The sequence below is a fragment of the Rana temporaria genome, chromosome 5 (genome assembly GCF_905171775.1).
Source record: "Rana temporaria chromosome 5, aRanTem1.1, whole genome shotgun sequence".
In the NCBI taxonomy this organism is placed as follows: domain Eukaryota; kingdom Metazoa; phylum Chordata; class Amphibia; order Anura; family Ranidae; genus Rana; species Rana temporaria.
In genome coordinates, this window is record NC_053493.1 from 205,188,051 (window position 1) to 205,209,622 (window position 21,572).

General features: G+C 42.5%; 1 protein-coding gene across 2 annotated transcripts in view; it reads right to left on the reverse strand.

Moving 5' to 3' along the window:
• Nucleotides 1–21,572, reverse strand: part of NFX1 (nuclear transcription factor, X-box binding 1) — a 179,897-nt gene that overhangs the window by 147,781 nt on the left and 10,544 nt on the right. For both annotated transcript variants that reach the window (XM_040353504.1, XM_040353503.1), the window contains exon 3: nt 8,004–8,165. In XM_040353504.1, the coding sequence (XP_040209438.1) occupies nt 8,004–8,165 (162 nt within the window). The remainder of the gene's footprint in view (nt 1–8,003; nt 8,166–21,572) is intronic.

Below are 21,572 nucleotides of genomic sequence, written 5' to 3' on the forward strand. Positions count from 1 at the left end.
GTAGATGGCTGAGCCGTTTTTAAGCTGCAAAAAAAAAAAAAAAAACACAGGACCAGTGCGTTCTGAAGCTCCAGCGTTAGAGCTGTAAAAAACGCCAGACGTTAAACGCTCAACACGCAAAAACGCTACTGCGGCGTTTTTGAGCTCCAGCTAAAAAATAATAAATAAAAAACATGGACAGGCGTTAAGCTGTAAAAACGTCCATGGAAATGAAGCCTTATACAAAAAGCGATCAGGACATAGCCCTCATTACCTGAACTAACCTCATTCAACTACCATTTTGGTCTTGATTTCTGGATTGGAGCTCAGTTGCGAAATTTCCTTAACACTTATCCACCCTCGGATAGATTTCAACGAACATTGACACCCTTCGAACAACTATGTGAGGGAACGGGGCCTTGCTCTCACTTAATCTCGCAAATGTATGCACTACTGGTTGGCTGTTTTTCAGATTTGGCGTTTACAAGACTAGCAGTTTTTTTTGCTAGAAAATTACTTAAAACCCCCAAACATACATATATATATTTTTTTCTAACACCCTAGAGAATAAAATGGCGGTCATTGCAATACTTTGTCACATCGTATTTGCGCAGCAGTCTTACAAGCACACTTTTTTGGAAAAAATTTACTTTTTTTAATTAAAAAAATAAAACAGTAAAGTTAGCCCAATTTTTTTATTATATTGTGAAAGATAATGTTACGCCGAGTAAAATGATACCCAACATATCACGCTTCAAAATTGTGCCCGCTCGTGGAATGGCGTCAAACTTTTACCCTTAAAAATCTCCATAGGCAACGTTTAAAAAAATTCTATAGGTTGCATCTTTTGAGTTACAGAGGAGGTCTAGGGCTAGAACTATTGCTCTGACTCCAACGATCGCGGTGATATCTCACTTGTGTGGTTTGAACACCGTTTTCATATGCGGGCGCTACTCAGGTATGCGTTCGCTTCTGCGCACAAGCTTGTCGGGACGGGGTGCTTTAAAAACATTTTTTTTGTTCTACTTATTTTTAATTTATTTTATTAATTTTTACATTGAAAAAAAAAAAAAAATGGATCACTTTTAATCCTATTACAAGGAATGTAAACATCACTTGTAATAGAAAAAAGCATGACAGGTCCTCTTAAATATGAGATCTGGGGTCAAAAAGACGTCAGATCTCATATTTAGACTTAAATGCAAAAAAAAAAAAAAAAAAAAACATGGTTGGAAAAAATGCACGTAGTACTTAATGAACAAAGTAGTAATATACAAGTGAGGGAGGACAAATTTACATGGAATTCAGGAACAAGTCTACCCAATCTAGGAGCTTGTGATGTAGCGAAACATGTAGGGCAAAAATGTTGTTCTTTGGCATTTTGCAGAAAAAGAAAAAAGGTGCAGATAATAGCGCCGAACACAAGAATTCACGCGATTTTATCATTTTTTCCCTAATAGGTCATGCAACTCAAAAGCCACATCAAAACGTAACAGTGTGTTATTGATGCATTTTCAATGGGTAGAGGAGTTTATTTTGACCAAAAATGCAATCAAGATTTTTAACACCACAATGGAAGCGCAACAGAACAATATGAAGACATGCATAGAATTAAGCCCGGGTTCACACTGATGCGGTGCGGGACACACCGCATATAAATGGCAAAAGAATCGCAGCACATTCCTGTATATATTTTAATAGTTTATAAAATAGATTAATAAATAATCAGCGGGAAAATAATGAAATATTAGGAGAGTAAGAAAATGAGGCTGATTTTAGTAAATTCTGGGTAGTAAAGGGTTAAACTGAGTAACACAAAAAAAAAAAAAAAACATTATAATTTTATTTTTTACTTGACAAGGTTGCTTTAAACGGACTTCATTTCTAGACCAAAGTTCATCCCTTTGATCTGTAAATGAACAGAAAGATACAATGGGGTTACTTAGTAAAGCCAACTCTGCACTACAAGCACACTGCAAGTGCAGTCGCTTTAGATCTGAGGGGAAGATCTGCTGATTTTATCATCCAATCATGCGCAAGCTAAAATGTGTTTTCCTTGCAAGTCCCCCTTGGATCTACAGCAACTGCACTTCCAAGTGCATTTGCAGTGCAAAGTGGATTTGCCTTTAGTAAATACCTCTAACGTTTCTTTTTATCTCCCTTTCAGAGCTGGGCAACATTTTTGATAAAAAATATGCAGCTGCCAATGTTTACAGCTGTGAGCAGGGAACTGCTCTGCACTTGTTACATGAGTCGTGGAAATACTGGATTAAGACAGGGCTGTCTTAATGAGAGGGCACACCTGGGCACTGCCCAGGGGCCCCAGCTGCATGGGGGGCCCCCTGCAGCTGGTCCTTGAGCCCACCCTGCCTTGAAATTGGGGGCCGCCGTGATAGCACTGAGAGTGATAGATACATAGGGGAGGCAGTCTACCTTCTGCCTACTTGATGTCTGTTTACCTGCACTGTCATCATTGTAGGGGCCCCAGAGTATTACTTTGCCCAGGGGCCCAAGATGCGTCACGGTTGGCGAAAGGAGCCGAACGGCGAGTCGGCGCTAAACTGCGCATGCGCATCGCCGTTCGGCTCCTTTCGCCCATCGTGACGCGGCTTACGCGACGGGGGGAGCTCGTTTTTGGGCAAAACGTCAATCACCAGCATGTGAGGAACGCCCACTCCCGCAGGACTCGCAACCCGGATGCACGGGTGAATATGCTGTACTAAGGTATGTACAGCATGAAAAAAATAATAAGAGCCTTAATCAGATTGTAATGTGGGGGGGCAGTGGAATAAGAAAAAGTAGTTTTTAGGGTGAACCACCCCTTTAACTTATTCCCTCATCAGTGAGAGGTGTAAGCTGGAGGATAGGTAGCAGGTACAAAAGTTCCCTGGGGTGAGCCGGCACAGATACCAAGTCCATAATATAAGTGAAAACAGAGGGGAGTTTATTGGTGCTATACACAAAGTCTATTTACAGGTGCTGTACAGTGTGCAGAAAATAAACAAAAGTAACTAAACAAAAACCTAGCCGTGTCTCGGCTCTAAATATACAATATTACAAGCCCTCACTACCAGGCTGAGCAAGCCTACAGCTTGTCAGCTTCCACAACAAAGGCTTAAGAGTTTTCACCAACCTCCTTGCTCTCACAGATCAGTACCAACTGTGTTACCCAGGCAGAGCAAAGGCAGTCTCTGCTCAGGTGAGCTTAACCCTCCTCTAATGTTAGCTTTCTGTTACTATCCATGATGTTAACGGGTCAGTTTTGACCCGTGTCTTAAAATCAGCCATAAAATACCCTCTGAACAACTATTTAACATCCAATTTGTTCCTTACCTCTTGGTTACCTTGTTAGGCTTCTTTATCCTTGAAAAGATTGGTTTTAATATTTTTGGTGTGACCCCTTAGAGTAGACCTTTCTTTTGATAGCATACCTCTCATTTTCAAATTAAAAAAATGGTAAAATAAACCTCAGCAACTCTGAAATGTATTGGTCCTATGTTTCTTTTCTTTATTTAGAGAAGCAGACAAGCAGGCAAAGAGATAGGGCCCTCCCTAACTACAGCTCACAGGGTTAAGAGGTGATTGGCTGTCAGTGTTACCAAGCAGAGAGAGCGTTTATGATTTCAGTTTTGGCACTTAGTGTCCTATAATCCTATATTATAACTGGGTCAGAATTGACCCCAACACCATAAACGTCTTAATTTTCACCACAGTATTTTATAATTTAGTGAAAAGGATTCTTTTTCTATTACATTGTTTAAATAGAGGTTCCTGACAAAGTAAAAAAATCTTGATGCAATAAACAAATTTATGTGATACTTAGACATTCAAAACCTGAAAACGGGTCGGTTCTGACCCTAACACAAGAGGAGGCTTAAATGGACCTGGGAGAGAGGAACACCTGAACTGGATCTCCCTGAACGTATAAGAGGAGCCGGGGAGAGGTATAAACCCCCAAACAGTACTTTCCCAGGCTCTCTGGGACGCTCTGCTACACAGGCTAGGTTACCCATGAGCGCTACATTCCCTGTAACGGCAGAGCACAACACTATGGAAAGTATAAGTATTGCAGCTCCTAATTGTGAATTGCGTGCCATATAGTGAAGCACATGAAAAGCATGCTTCTTCACCGTCACTTAACGTGTTTGTTTTGCGGTTACGTGAGGCACTGCATGCATTGGTCTTTATTCTTACAGTAAAGAAGTCATTAATTATAACTTTGTGAATTGGGACATTTAAACTTGCTTTTTTTTTTTTTATTCCAATCTAAATTTAGTAGGAGTCGGAGCATTGTTTGCCGACTCCAGGTACCCAAAATTATCTCCGACTCCACAGCACTGATTACAAGTACAGTCTTTAATCTTTAAAATGTGCAAACGATTTGTATGCTGTAATCTTATCAACAGGAATTTAGGCGATACCTGTAAAATCTATAATCTCAAGTGACTATTTCTAAAAATCCATGTTTATTTATTCAAACAGCCAGATTATATAATATGATATTTTAAAGCACTTATAGCAATTAATGCAATGGTATAATAAAAAAGGGGACTACACTCATTGCACAAAGCTCTATATGAAAAGCTCCATCTGTTTTTCTTTTTCCCCGTGCTGACAATAGCTCAGCATGGTGAAAGTAAGCCGAGTTGCTATAACAACAACATCATTTTAAGAGTAATAAATGCAAGATGGGGGGGGGGGGGGGGCAAAAAAAAAAGTTCTTTGTTCACACTCAGGCTAGCTGGTGCTTTGCTTAACTTGTGAATTTGCATAAAGTGTTTTTTGCTTTGACATTTCTCTGGGAGGGGCAATTATTAAACAGAATATAAACATATTTGTACTGTAGCTAAGGCAACCACTACAAAAAAGGGTAAGCACCAAGCAATACAAATCAATTTACATCACCTATACGAGTGGATTCCTCTGGTAGGAATGCACAAAACATTGGGCAAATACATTTTATTTTAACGTGCAAGACCACCTCAACGCGTAAATTCTCCCCTTTTGAGCCACGTTCAGCCTTATGATGGAAAAATAAATATTGAATCCCAATTTTTCTCCCTTTATTTTGCATTATCCAGTGCGGTTACATGACTTAAATTGTACTTCCTTTTGAGTCTAACAGCAGCCAGTGGGTGTGGTTACTGTAAGCTAGTGACATCAGTTCCAGGGCAGGACACTGGTCCTGTGTAGCCAGTAGGCATATACAGGATGGGAGGTGCCAATAATAGGTTGCCACCCAGTGTTCTCATCAGTAAGGATACATTGTACATCCCAATTCATGAGAGAGAGAGAGAAAAAAAAATAACATCCACACAGGACCCCGGGAGAATTGATGCTAGGGTGCACATATACAGTATAGATGTGCTGGGTTTTGAGTGACGCCTACCACAGAAGGAGGGAGCTGGACACAGGGGTGGGGAATTGCCAGTGTCACAGTTTACAAGGAGCATAGTACAGGCAACCACACCAAGGCTCAGTTTCCTTTAGTGAAACACAAATCACACCGCTCTGAACAGAAAAGCCAAAATGAGGAGATGGACAGTGGCACACCTAGTCCAGGTGTGCTAGCTCAGGATGTCCCTCCCACATCCAGAAACAAACCACAAATGTACATAGAAGAGCCGGCACCACTGGATGGATGGATGTATACAGACCAGCCATTCAAAAGAACCGCCGTTCTTTTAAAATGGCAAGAACGCGGTGACATCGACTACGACGAGCCGGCGCTCGTCACATTCGATGCCGTCATCTTGCTACACCCCAGACTATCGTTGTATGCTACTGCGCATGCGTCAAAGTCGTATCGAGCATGCGCGGGTTTACCATAGACAGGTAAGCATACAGACGACCGGTTTTCTCCATTTTCCCGTCTGGATTTCCGGCTGTTTTCCAGACGGGAAAACTGCTAGGGAGCATACACACGGCCGGGATTCCTGGCCAAATGCTCTCCTGGCAGTTTTCCTGCCGGGAAAACCGGTCGTGTGTACGAGGCTTGAGGGGGGAGTCTGGAGGAATCAAGGCATGTGTGGACTGTGGAGAGGAGACTATAGGATAAAACCAGAGCCATCAAGCTGGAGTCATCTGAGCACTGCACGGTGCATCTGAGAGGAGGTCAGTGACAGTGCCGCCAGGCCAGTATGGGGTGTGAATACAACATTTTTTTAAGGGTGCACCGATATATCAGTTTCCCCCTATAATAGTAACAGCCCCCTTTAGTGTATTTACTCTACAGAAAGTGGTCTGTGGTCATCAGAATGCCTCCCACATCAGAGCTCCTGGCATTCCCCTTAACATCAGAGTCTGCAGGATTCCCCCTTACAGTGAAATGGGGAACTTAGTCAGTGGACTCCGATACAAGGTGGTCACCAGAGTCCCCCTCTACATTATATAGTTCCTCCTTAAAAGGGGTAGTAAAGGAAAAAAAAAATCCCTAAATAGCTTCCTTTACCTTAGTGCAGTCCTCCTTCACTTAACTCATCCTTCGATTTTGCTTTTAAATGTCCTTATTTCTTCTGAGAAATCCTCACTTCCTGTTCTTCTGTCTGTAACTTCACACAGTAATGTGAAGCTTTCTCCCTGGTGTGGAGAAAGCCTCTTGAGGGGGGAGGTGGCGAGCAGGCAAGTCAGGTCACTCTCTACTTTGCAGATAGAGAAAGGAGCTGTGTGTTAGTGGGCGTTCCGACACTCCTGCTCGCCCCCTCCTCCCTCAAGAGGCTTTCTCCACACCAGGGAGAAAGCCTCGTATTACTGTGTGTAGTTACAGACAGAAGAACAGGAAGTGAGGATTTCTCCCTGGTGTGGAGAAAGCCTCTTGAGGGAGGAGGGGGCGAGCAGAAGTGTCAGGACACCCACTAACACACAGCTTATTTCTCTATCTGCAAAGTAGAGTGTCCCGACTTGCCTGCTCGCACCCTCAAGAGGCTTTCTCCACACCAGGGAGAAAGCCTTGCATTACTGTGTGGAGTTACAGACAGAAGAACAGGAAGCGAGTATTTCTCAGAAGAAAGGACATTTAAAAGCAAAATGGAAGGATGAGGTAAGTGAAGGAGGACTGTACTAAGGTAAAGGAAGCTATTTAGGGGGAAAAAAATTAAAAAATGTGTACCTTTACAACCCTTTTAAGGAATGTAGGGAGAAAATTGAGCCCCATAATGCAACTATTGAGTATGCTAAACAGGAAATATTGCAAAAAATATATGCAGAAAAAAAAAAAAAAGAGGATTTAGAAAAAAAAAATATAAAGATAAAAAATAAATATCTTGGAGACATAGGGACTTCCAGAAAAAAAAAAACAGGTGTTAAGATGGCAAGCCAGCATAGGAACAGGGAACAATGTAGATCGAATGCCCCCTCCAGGGAGGGAAATAGAACAGGGGACAAGAATGTTGGTTTTTAAAGCCCTCAGGACCCTAAACAGCAGAATCAACCATGCAAGATAAACTACCGTAAGCAGCGCCACCGATATCCTCAAAGGAATTCCCATTTGCTAAAGCACAGTCAACGCTGGACAATTATAACCACTGGCAATCCTGGCTGTCAGACCCAAGGGCTTCATTTAGTCTCTGAATTACCTGCCCTCCCTAGAAAGAATAGAGCCTCTAGGTCCAACTAATGAAGTTTGCTAAAATATTCACCCTCTGGTATAACTTTACACCTTCAAGTACTACATTTTCCATATCTTTCCCTATGAATGATGCCCCCCCAACCTCTTTCCTCTCCATTATATGTACGATTACAAGCATTTTTTCTTTACTACATATACCAGGCTATACCTGGTACCGTATTGCCCCTCCATTAATTTTGCTGTCATTTGACAATTGTCATTGTTGGCAAAGTTATTGTACACAACTTCATTTCTTTCCTCAATAATAGAAATCCCCCCCAAGAAGAGGGGAAGTTTGGTGCTATCAGACTACTGAATTTTGCAAAACGTGTGCCAAAAATACACAAAGCATGTTCAAGCAAACCAGATGATTATAGGAGAGGAGGCATGGATCCAATCATAAAAACCAAATACTGACCTTCAGCTTGTGATGCAGGAGATCTGGCCCACTTTTTGATGCAGTTCAGGTGAAACACATGGTAGCAGCTCTGACAGCTCCAGACTGGAGCCATAACTCGTATTATCTCACAGCATACCATACACTCATACATCTCAGCCGTCAATTGCTCAATCAGTGACCCTGTAAAAGGTAAGCACAGAGTATGTGAAAACAAGTTCGCTGTTCCATTGACATTTACTATTATACAGAGAAAACAGAAGAGCCTTCAGTGTAGATTAAAGCAGAATTTGATCCAAAAACATTACATTGCAGCTTGCCAATACTTGGATGTAATGGTTGCATTTCTTTTTTAAGCTTTAGCTCCCTCTTTTTTCACCTGGTGATCCAGCTATTAAGTCTGTTGTTTTTTCAAAAGAAAACATTGTTACAGATGTGGAAGTTATATGTACAAGACAAATAGATTGCCGCTGCAGGGCTGGACAAATCCCAGGCGCCATGGCGACTAGAAAATGTATCCTGGCACCTGGGCTTTTGTGAGCAGAGCTTAAATTTGTTTTATTCTTCACATACCGGCACTCCGGACTACTGTGTGCAGGGTGTCAGCACTCAGGTACCAAACAGTTCCAGACAATGCCTCTATGGGGAGGTAACAAAAATGTGACAGGATGATGAACCGTGAGATGGAAGGAAGGATGAGAGAAGAGTGTGGGCGGCTCTAGCGTCCCTACATTCTCTTTGCAGGCTGTCCGTCCCTGCCGTCACCTAGATTAGCGCAGGAGATTGGGGAGTGGGGGGTGTTGGCTGATCTTGGGGCGAGCAGGAGGGTCAGGACGCTCTCTACTTTGCAGATAGAGAAAGGAGATGTGTGTGTTAGTCGGCGTCCTGACACTCCTGCTCGCCCCACCCCCCTCAAGAGGCTTTCTCCACACCAGGAAGAAAGCCTTGCATTACGATGTTGAGTTACAGACAGAAGAACAGGAAGTGAGCATTTATCAGAAGAAATAAGGACATTTAAAAGCAAAAAAGAATTTTAACTGCCTCATGAGAAAAATGTAGCATAGGTTGCAATATTTACCACCTCTAGTTGAAAATGACATTACATGACAGAAAAAAAAAAAAAAAAATCCAAACACACCCCACACTTATTGCGGTTATGGTCCTTCAATGAGTGACTTCAACAACTGTCAAATATGGAATAGAAAGTATGATGGCCAGGGGGTTATTTTCAGGAACCAAAGACAGCAATTTGCAAAGAGAGACTGGCACACTAAACAAAGGGCTACCATTGAATATTTCAGCACCATACGATACCCATTTGTCTAACCCAAGTTGGTCCATCCTATATCTCTACCTAAAAAATGTTAACAGGGGGGGGGGGGGATCAATGGAGGAGGATTTAATCTAACAGAAGAGGTATCAGCACAAGCAACACATCTTTCTGACGAAGTTATATCCCTGGTGCCGATTGTGTGGGGTACTTTGACTGCACTTGGGCTTTAACTGGGGCTTAGGGGTAAAATCATGTAACTAAAGATAATTTTGTATATTGAATAATTTTTGTGGGGACACCAGAAGCTCTTCATACATTGTTGCATCAATTAAAAATGTACCCAATACATTGCAAAAAAGGCATTTGGTGCCAGCTGCTTATTGGAGAAGCTATGCCTACCAGCATTTGAACTGGAATACAAACCTCATGTAGACCAACATAAGCCCCAAGTGAAGAGTTGCTGGAGAAAAGCTCTCAGCTCACCCATACAGAAGTGCAATGCTTTGGGAAAGAGTTTGGGGTGTTGTCTAGCTACAGCTTCAGGCTCTTTCGCTTAGCTTAGACCAGTAAGGCTTGGCAAGCCCCCAATAAAGAAATGGATGCACTGGCCAAAAGGAAAGCAATCCTAAAAAAATATGTCCTCCCCAGAGGAATAATCCATATCAGAATCCTTCACTTCATCTAACCCTTCCTCCGCTTTTACCATAGGTGTGTGAGGGGGGGTAGCTCCTGTGGTAACAGACTTCGACCATTTATGGTTACTCTGCTGCCACGTCAATGTGGATGTCCATCAATTGTTCCAGCACCATGGTGAAGGCAGCAGAAAATGTACCTTTGACACAGGGATCCTTGAGAAAGGAGTAAGAAACAATGCTGCATCAGAGCAGGTCTGTTGCCCAAAAACAAGTTAGTGGAAGGAAGATTGTCCATGAAAAAGGGATAAGCAGGTCAAGTTCCCACAATTTCCAGTCCACTTCCTTGCTGTGCCCGCTAAGTGTGTGCTACTCAGTACAGGATCCCGTGGAAAAGGAGTGTGACCTCCCAGTGTCCGACCATTGGCCAAGTGTTTACAAACACTAATGAAAAGATACAATTTCTGACAGCAGCAGAAAAATCTGACTGCTGTAGTTATTCAGCAAGCTCCAGAAGTCTGACAGCTGAGAACGGTTAGTAAAAGCAGCAGGTAGAGCGCAAGCAAGGTGTGCCAACTACGCTCTGTGAACTTTGGTGTACGTAGGAAGTCTAAAGCCTAAAAACTGATTGATAAAGCAGCCGTTCACAGTTTGAATTTCAGCCGGTTCAACAGGAACCAGCTGAGATTTAAACCATGTGTGGGCAGGCTGAATGTAACCAAGGTGATCGATCAAGCAACTCTGGTACAACCAGCCTGCTGGATTTTACATGCAATTACTGCTAGTGGCCATTAGGAAACAAAAAAAAAAGTTCCCCCACGAGGAGAAGAACACAATGACTCTGTAAGAAGGGGAGAGACACTGCATGTGTTGATCAGGGAATCGAGAAACTATGGGTTGTAGGAAACAAAGACACGCCATCTATGGCCAGCTTAACCATGTCTGCAGGAAGCAACTGTACTTTGCATTTTCTTCAGTAGATCACCACATAGGGATCAGTAAAGCCAAAGTAGTTATTGCCTAGGCATTGAGCTTTTGCTCATTTATCTTCTCGCTGTACAGGGCCGGACTGCTTGCTTTTTCTCTTATTTTACTTTATGACCATGTATGTTTATGCGGTTTGATTTTTGACATGCATTACTGCTATTTGTGGTGTTTGTTGACTGTACTTTCTACGATAATAAAATAACTGAATTACAAAAAAAAAAAAGCCAAAGTAATGCCACTCTAGGTGAGTGACTCACATGTTGAGAACTGGAACCCAGGGTGCTGCACAGCTTGTCTGAGATTCAGTATCCTGCACTCCTTGGCATCTTTATTAAAGCATTAAAATGACATCACAAGAACATTAAAAGGTGACACTCCACGCTAAATTCAGCGCTTACTCAATGAGGTTACTTATGAAGGCGTCACCTTTTAATGTTCCCGTCATACCTGTGATGTCATTTTAATGCTTCAATAAAGATGCCAAGGAGTGCAGCAATATTCCGGGTTTGTGAACTTTACTGAATCACCACATAGCAAAAGCAGAAAATGTTTATTGCAACTAGGTCAGGCAAAAATGTGTACAGGACAATAATTCCAAAAAACAAAAATGGGGAAGAAACTAAATACATCAATAATTTTTAAAGCTTAGCATAACATGTGCACCACAGTCTAATGACCCGAAGAAAGCTTATTATTGGTTCATAATTATTAAAAATGCAAAACATTGATCCGAGACCATTTCTATTCTCTAGTAAAAGCAGCATTGATATGTATATGTTCCAGCACTTATCTGCCTTTCATTTGCTGTGCTAAACACACATGCTTCATATTATAAGTCTTGGCAAAGCTCGGTAGCACACAGAACTGTAATTACAACTCAGATGTCTTGGGTACAAACAGATCTTAAAGACAGGTTGTAGGATATGAATCACGTTTCACAACCTCCATTCCGGATTCTTATCCTTTAAACTACAATAGCCATCTACATACCATTGCCATTTAAAACAAACACAAGGATGGATTAGAATAGATCTTCAAATACAAATAATGAATGGATATCCTAAATATGTAGAAATTATAGAACACAGAAAATAAAGGGGAGGACGTGAAACTGTACCAAAGAACAAACATGTCTACAGAAACAGAACTGCTATTAAAAACTACTATGCACGCTCTAGCAAATAGCAAAATACGCCAATAACCTGTCATCTACTAGAAACAAATTATTTTGTTTTTATTAAAATAAAGCCAAAGCACAATTATTCTGTGATAAAAAAAAAAAAAATTGCTAGCCTTTTCTTTTAAGATGCAAAGGAGAGAAAACGCTAACAAACTCAAATTGGACAGGGAGTTACAGTCAGTAGCAAGCATGATACAAATATGACAAGCAAGATTAATAATAGATTAAATGACACAGCAAGATGTTATAATCACGCCTTACAAAACAGATGTCAAACATGTATCTCGGTGTTGCATGTCTGCAGGAGGTAGATGCAAAGCATCAAGTCAGCTTACACCTCTGTTTTCATAATAAAGATATTGAAGAGGGATGCTGGAGAAATTGGTAACACACAGATAGATAGATAGATAGATAGATAGATAGATAGATAGATAGATAGATAGATAGATAGATAGATAGATAGATAGATAGATAGATAGATAGATAGATAGATAGATAGGGGTCAGTGGAAGGGGTGGATCCCAGAAGGCAGGATCAAGCAGCCTTTTTACTCCTTTTTGACTACTTAGGTAAGGTTCCTCACGGAGTACAACAAGCATGCTTTACTGAACATACTGACTATTTTTACAGTTGTCTATTTAGTAACACTTTAAAAGCTGAAGTTTGGGTACTGACCATTTTGTATAGTTAGATTGGTTCAGCTTGGAACAATGCATGCATCTATGCATGTGCCATACCTGACCTGCCTGTAGAAGCTGGAAGTCACTGTAGTAGAGATCACTTTGCATTCTATCAATGAATGCAAAGCTCTGATTGTATGAAGTAGAGAAGCCAGAAGATGAAATCATGATCTCTACCTCAAGTCAGAACACTTTAACAGAGAATTCCAAGTTGATGCATGCTGGTCCCAAACCTGTGAAAATGGAAAGTGTTGGAGGAAAGATCTGGTGCTCCCAACTCACCCCAAAGATGCTGCTGGCAGGAATTTTGGCAACGTCCCGCAAGTGCACCGCCCCAGTGTGAAAAGTCACAGTGCAGTAAATGGGGGGCAGTCTTTCAGGCATTAGCAGAGACCTTTTCCAACGATAAAGCACCTGCAAAACGCCCCAGTGTGAAAGGGGTCCAAGGCACTTCATACATCATTGAATTTTCTTTTCTTCAACCCATGGTCGAAAAAAAAAAAAATAAAAAAAATTCCGCCAACAATGCAGTCAGCCATCCCGCTGCAGTACTGAAGCAGGAGTTTCCAACTATCAGAATTCAACCAATGCTGACAACAGCGATAAAATAAAAAAAATAAAAAATAAAAATAAAAACACCTGCAAGGTGGATGTACTGAAGTTGATCAATAAATTGACTTCAGTGCAACCAGCATGCCCATAGAGGCATAGATGGATCAAAATGCATCCAGTTCCTGCTGAACCAGACACATGTCTGGCTTAGAGTCAGATACGACTGAACAGATATCACAAGCAAACTGCACATAACACGAAAAATTAAAGCACGATTTGTCTCTCTGTACTCCAAATACATGCCAATGCTGACAACGTGGCACAGATCTTGGTACTAGAAGCCAGTGCTCTTTGCAAATACCAAGCAAAATGTTGCCGATTGTGGGGAGAGCAATAGCAATCAGTTTTCTTACCATCTTTCCTCCAAGACTGGTCAGCAGGCGTCCCAAAAAAATCTAAAACTGCACGGTTAATATTGACAGACTGCATCCTAAATGTCATTTACCCCATAGATCCAATTTAATCTGGCAGTTAAATAGTAGAGCGAAAAATAAAAAAAAATTAAAAAAAAAATATTATATATATATATATATATATATATATATATATATATATATATATATATATATATATATATATATATATATATATATATATATATATATATATATATATATATATATATATATATATATATATATATATATATATATATATATATATATATATATATATATATATATATATATACATACATACATACATACACATACACACATACACACATACACACATACACACATATATATATATTTTTCTACTTTGGATTTTTGGAATAGAAGAGACAAGAATCAGAATAGCCGTCATCTAAGGTTGTCTGTGTCCCTGCTGGGAAGATTTACTCCCGTTCTATCCTGGGGATTGTTGTTACTGGAGCAGAAAATAAAGAGGAAGTCTAACATTTTACCTGAAATAGAAGAAAATAGATTTCCTAAAAAGGGAGAAACTGTCAAAAGGTGGGATTGTCTCATTTGAGGAAATTTCTGCCTTCATGATGTTCTTTGGAACAAGCAGGAAGGAAAACATCTCTCCAGTGGGGATGCAGATGGCAATAGGAACCCGACAGAGGTTCTAACCCAGATCAAATGCGATCAAAACTAGAAGACATTTTTTGCTGGAATCCCACTTTGAACAGTTTAAAGATTGACAATAATATTTACTTTTTTTAACCAATGAGATATGTGCCAGCACTTTATAAAACAGCATATACCGACATCAGGAACTGCAGTGTATATATTATTTACCAGACATGCCTCTGGTATGTAACACGAGGGGTGTTTTACAATGAACAACAAACACTTAAAGGAAAAAAAAATGTTTGCTGAAATGACCGTTTACATGGTATAGAGACATATTGGTTAACCGATTACTTTTAAAAACGATTAAAAATAGATCAAAACCAATCATATAATGTACCTGTGGTTTCTAGTTTCGTTTTTGCAGGTTATCCTGCCTGTGCTATACAGAGCCATAGAGCAGTGATGGTTTGGAAAATGAAACTAGAAGCTCCCAGTACTGTGGTGATCAGGAAACAGACAACCAGGAAGTGTCCAGAACAGAGAAGAATTACAGCAACATCAGAGCAAAAACGAACAATGAGGACATGAAACCAGGACTGCAGTAAGGTAAAGGAAGCTATTTAGCTAAAAAAAAAAAAAAAAAACGAAGTTACTTACTGGTAACGTTCTTTCCCGTAGTCTTTCAGGACAGCCACCTGAGAGACCTTGGCTCCTCCCCTCTGTTGGAAACACCGCGCCAGCCCATAAATTTCCTCCTCCCCTGCTGGTCCTCAGTTCTTTTAGAGCACCTCCAGTTGCTGGGGAGACACAAGAAAACATGATACACATCGTTAACCATATCACAATTCCTGTAAGGAAATCTTATACATACCTTTGGGTGGGTTACCCGGCTGTCCTGAAAGACTACGGGAAAGAACGTTACCAGTAAGTAACTTCGTTTTTCCCCTAATCGTCTTTCAGGACAGCCACCTGAGAGGATAACCGAGCACTTACCCTAGGGCGGGACCACAGCTTGTAAGACCTTACGTCCAAAGGTCTGATCCTTAGCTGACCAAAGATCCACCCTATAGTGTCTTACGAAGGTGGCAAAACTGGACCATGTCGCCGCTTTACAGATCTGCTCCGGCGTTGCTCCAGCTCTCTCTGCCTGTGAGGCTGCCATAGACCTTGTGGAGTGCGCTTTGATACCCTCTGGGATCGGTATGCCTCCTAAACTGTAAGCTTTTTCAATGGCTTCTTTTAACCATCTAGCTATAGTGCGTCTGGTAGCTCTATGTCCTTGTCTAGCTCCAGAATGCAAAATAAATAAAGAGTCCGTTTTCCTTAAAGTTTTAGTCACTTCTAAATAATGCAAGACGCATCTCCTGACGTCTAAGCTATGGAATTTCACTTCCTGTTCTCTGGAAGGGTTCGGACAAAATGAAGGTAATATAATTTCTTGTTCTCTATGGAACCTTGAGATTACTTTAGGCAGGAATCCCGGATCCAATCTAAAAATTATACGATCTGTGAAGATCTGAAAAAAGGGGGGTCTGATCGATAGGGCCTCTAACTCACAGACCCGTCTTGCAGTGGTGATTGCCACCAAAAAGACTGCTTTTAGTGTCAGCGTCTTTAGATTGCAATCTTCCAAAGGCTCAAAAGGTTTGGCTGTCAAAGCTTGTAGTACCAAGGACAGGTCCCATTTCGGGAAGACCGAGGTTTGAATAGGTCTCTGTCGGCTCAAGGATCTGAAGAATCTGACTATCCATGGGTCAGATGCTAGCCTTTCCTCTAGGAACACTGACAGTGCGGATACTTGACCTTTTAGCGTACTAAGGCTTAGTCCTTTTTCTACTCCCTTTTGTAAAAACTCTAGGACGGCCACTGAACTCTGTGTATTAAAGGAGTTTTCTGTGCACCATTTGCCAAAGCACTTCCATACCTTTTCATAAATTTTGCGTGTCTCTAACTTTCTACTTTTCAGTAGAGTCGCAATTAAGTGGTTTGAGAAACCTTTTGCTTTCAGCAGTTGCTCCTCAGAAACCACGCGGCCAAGTTCCACTTTTCCACTTGGGGGCAGTATACTGGGCCTTGGGAGAGTAGATCCTCCTGGACTGGCAACAACCAGGGGGGTTCTATAGCTAGCTCTTTCAGTAAAGAGAACCATGGTCTCCTGGGCCAGTGAGGTGCTATGAGAATCAGGTTGGTGTTCTCTGCACGCAGTTTTCGTAACACTTGTGGAATTAATACGGGTGGAGGAAAGGCATAACATGTCCTGAAAGTCCACCTTTGTGCTAAAGCATCCACTCCTATTGCTCCGTCCTCTGTTTAGTGAGAAGAAGGTCTTGACCTTTTTGTTCTTCTTGGATGCGAATAAATCCACTTGAGGTGTTCCCCATTTTAGTGTGATCTGCCTGAACACCTCCTGATTTAGTTCCCAGTCGCTTTCCTTCAGCTGAGGAAATCCGCTACTGTGTTTAAATCCCCTTTTAGGTGGATTGCTGATAGCGAGAGAATATTCCTTTCTCCCCATGTCAGGATTTATTTCGCTAATGCCCACAGGGTTCCGCTCCTTGTTCCACCCTGCTTGTTTACGTAGGCAATAACTGAAGCGTTGTCGGATCTTATTTGAACATGATGTCCCTTCAGTTGTCCCTGGAAGAATTGAAGTGCAAGCCCCACTGCCTTCAACTCTTTCCAATTGGAGGATCTCCTCCTCTCTTCCCCTTTCCAAATCCCTTGGGTTACTTGGGAGCCTAGATGTGCTCCCCATCCTATCCCACTTGCGTCCGTGGTAAGGATTTGGGAAATGGGAAGTGTCCACAGCCGACCTATGGTCAAGTTTTCCACCGTCCTCCACCACCAAAGGGTTCTTTTTACCTGTGTCGGTATTCGAACCTGGGTGTCTAAGGACTCCTGCCTGTGGTCCCAAACCTCTAGAAGGAACATTTGCAGTGGTCGGAAATGTAAGGCTGCCCATTGAACAGCTGGGATTGCCGATGTTAGCAGCCCCAGTGTTGACATGATCTGTCTGATGGTACATGGTGAATTCACCTGAATTGCCTTTGTTTCTTTTTGGATCTTTTCTATCTTTTCTTTGGGTAGAAAAATCCTTTGCTGTACAGAGTCTATCACGTACCCCAAGTATGTTATCTGTTGTGTGGGCTTTAGATTTGATTTTTCCACATTTATTAACCACCCTAGATCTTTCAAAAAGATCTGTGTGGTCTCGAGGTTCTTTTGCAACCTCTCTGGGGTTTCTGCGAACAGCAGCAGATCGTCCAGATATGCAATGATGGAAATGCCTTGGACTCGCAAGGGTGCCAGGGCTTCCGCCAGAATCTTGGTGAAGATTCTGGGTGAGGAAGAGAGGCCGAAGGGTAAGGCCTGGAATTGTAAATGTAAGGTTCTGTTTCCCGTCTCTATCGCCAATCTCAGGAACTGTTGGTGGTCCCTGTGTATTGGAACGTGTAAGTAGGCGTCCTTTAGATCTAAGGAGACCAGGAAACAGTTTGGAGGTAGTAGGGCTTTCACTGAGTAAATTGAGTCCATTCTGAACCTCTTGTAGGTTATGGATAGGTTGAGGGGTTTTAGGTTTAAGATTGGTCTGACCTTCCCCGTGGGTTTTAGTACTCCAAAAATGTGGGAGTAGAACCCAAGTCCCCTTTCTTTTTTGGGGACCTCCACTACTACCTCTTGTTTCTTGAGATCCTCCAGGGCTCTCATTAACCCTTCGGCCTTTCTTCTGTCCTTCGGAAGTTTTGTTAAATAAAACTTTTTTGGGGGTGTTCTGGAGAATTCTAGATGATAACCTTCCTTTATGATCCTCAATATGAATCGATTGAAAGTCACCTTTTCCCACTGAGGGAGGAAGTCCCCCAGTCTTCCTCCCACTGTGAGCAATCTGTCATTTCTTATCATAGGCTTGTTCAGGAGCACGAAAAATAGCTCCTGCTTTGCCTTTCCCTCTCTGGGCCCAGGGTCTTTTCTGATTGTCTACCTTGGGTGTGAAGCGGGGGCCCTTAGGTACCCAATTAAATTTGTTCTGCTTCTTTTTGGTCTGCTGTGGCTGACTCCAGGGTGCTTTGCGTTTCAGCGGAAACGCTTTTTTCTTGTCCGCTGTACGGTCCAGCACTTTTTCTAATCCCGGCCCAAAGAGCAGGTCCCCTGTGAATGGGATGCCGCATAATTTGGTTTTAGACGCGCAGTCCCCCTGCCACGTCTTTAACCATAAGGCCCTCCTGGTTGAGTTAGCTAATGCAGACGATCTAGCTGCCATCCGTACCAGTTCAGCTGAAGCGTCTGCAATATAAGCTATGCCTCTCAACAATGTGGGAAATGAGGCTAGGATTTGGTCTTTTGCCGTCTCCTCCTCAATGTGTTCCTGAATCTGGTTCAGCCAAAATTCCATGTTCCTGGCTACCACGGTGACTGCCATTGCTGGTTTTAAACTACCCAGCGTGGAGTCCCAGGACTTTTTTAGTAATGCATCCATTTTCTTATCCATTGGTTCGGATAGAATGCCCATGTCCTCAAAAGCTAGGTCTGTGTGCCTTGAAACTTGAGAAAAGGCAGCATCCAGCTTTGGTGTCTTATTCCAAATTGAGGATGGGTCATCCGAAAATGGGAATCGTCTTTTCAAAGCTTTGGAAAAGAATGGTTTCCTTTCTGGTTCCTGCCATTCTTTTTTAATTGCTTCGATCAAGACATCATGGACTGGGAAATTTTTACTTTCCTGGTCGCCTAAACCCTCATACATTTGGTCATGCAATGATAATGGTTTTTTCTCTGTTTGAATACCCAGAGTGGCATAAATAGCTTCCAATAAGTGGTCTACATCCTCCAAGGAGAGCTTGTAGCGGGAGGGCTTCCTGGAATCACCTTCCCGAGCCTCCTCCTCTGATTCCTGTGAACCGGACACTGCGCTGTCAGGTTCCTCTTCTAGCTCCTCACTAGGAACTCTTGAAGGGCCTGCACTAGTGGAAGGTCTTACTCCTGGGACTAATGTTATTGCCTGTACAGGAGGAGCTGACTGAAGCTGCGGGATCTGGAAGTTTTCAAAAAATGTTTTGAATGACCCAAAGGTATTAGAAAGTTCTTTCACTGATGCCAAATCACTTTGTTCCGCAGTGTGCTTTTGTACTAACTTATCAATACAGTCGCTACAAATAGCCTTTTTCCATGACTCCCTAAGTGTGACTTTACAGGATGGACATCTTTTCTTTGTACTGTGGGTATTCTTGTCTTTGTCAGTTTTCTGAAAGACACAAGCGAAAATATATACCCCATGATTAGTACCGTAGCCTTCCCCCTGCTCACGGCAGGTGCGCAGTGTCTTCATATGGGCTTACCACACTAGGGGCCCTATGAATCCCCCTCTGACACTGAGGGGTTAACCCACCTCCCCCTCCCTATTACCCTGGGGGGTGTAGAGGGATGGTAGGCTATTTTTTAGGAGAGGGGAAATCCACCCTAGGTTCCCCTTACCTTGCTGTGGCTGGAGCTGGTCTCTGCTGGAGCAACATCTTTCCCCTCTGCTTCCGACATGTCTGTGTCACCAGCGCCGCGTGTGCTGTCTCTACAGCGTTATGCAGCTCCCTCCAGCCATTGCCTGGCTCCGTTTTTGAGTTTCGCGCCCGGAACCGGAAGCCGCGAACCCGGAAGTACCCGCCCCCGTGCCTGAATGACGTCACCCGCCATCGGCTCCGAGCGGTCCTAGTACACAGCGTGGCTTGCGCGTCTGGAATCCCCATTCCTCCGGCAGCCACACACGCTGGTCTAGGACGCTGGCTGTACCTCCTCACACCGCACTCGGTGCATACAAAAACCGGAGCCCCCCCGACTTACACCTGCGCTCAGGGATGTGAGGGTGGCTGTCTTTCAGGTTAGTACCTGTCTCTTTTTGTCCAGAGAGCCCCTGCTCCTTTTCAGGACTGTCTTTGCCTGAGCCTCCCTTGGCTCTCCTGGCTTGTTCCTATGGTGTCTCCCCTCTGGAGGAAACACAAATAACTGAGGACCAGCAGGGGAGGAGGAAATTTATGGGCTGGCGCGGTGTTTCCAACAGAGGGGAGGAGCCAAGGTCTCTCAGGTGGCTGTCCTGAAAGACGATTAGGGGAAAATTCCTTTAGTGACCCTTTAACCTGTAATTTGACACACCATTACCAAGAACCATCTACACTGCCATCTATTATGTCTCACATGAGACCATTAAATATCACATTGGCACAAATCTCCTTCCTTCCAAGGAGGAACACCATTATCTAGTTCTGATCATTTATGACCATGAAACCAACGTCACAAAAGGGTGATTTTCAATTAGAACTTTTACTATTGTTCGGCTCTAGGTCTGTTCCCACTCTTGTTTCCCTTAGCAACCCGTTCCCAAGTCCTGTGACCTGCTTTTGTGACAACACAAAGGAGCTGCCTTTCAAGTCTTTAGACTAATGAAATTGCTACTTCACAGCAACTGAAGGGCACAGTAATGTGGACCTCTGATAAACAAAGCATAGACGATAGCTTATATGCCTGCTATTTTTATTATAGTACTGCTACTGATGTAAAAGACCACATAGTGATGCTACTAAATTAGAGATAAATAAACTGTGTAGATTGAATGCTGTGTGCCGATTTATTTATTTTTTGCAAGCTTAGACATTAGTGTGATGTGTATTAGAAAATAAGACCTACTTGTACATACAGTGACAATCTTCTAAACCTACAAGGTTTAGGAGATATTCACACTGCATGCAGCCAGTGACGACACCAGCGCATGCACTCTACAGGGATGGCATTCCTGTCCCATGGTTCGTGACTCCTGCACATGTGCAGGAGCGATGCCACTGCGGCGTGGTAAATCAGACTGCCGGAAAACACGAACCCAGAAGACCCGGGTGAAGATGGAAGCCCTGTCAGTGGTGACAGCGCTACACTGGATTGCTTTGTTCTAAGGCAAGTATTTCATAATGTGCTCATAATCTGCTAGTATGCAATGCGTACTAGCACATTATGCATACAGTATCTCAAAAAACTGAGTACACCCCTCACATTTTTGAAAATATTTTAATATATCTTTTCATGCCACAACACTAAATAAATTACACTTTGCTACAATGTAAAGTAGTGAGTGTACAGCTGGTTTAACAGTGTAAATTTGCTGTCCCCTCCAAATAACTCACACAGCCATTAATGTGTAAACCACTGGCAACGAAAGTGAGTACACCCCCCA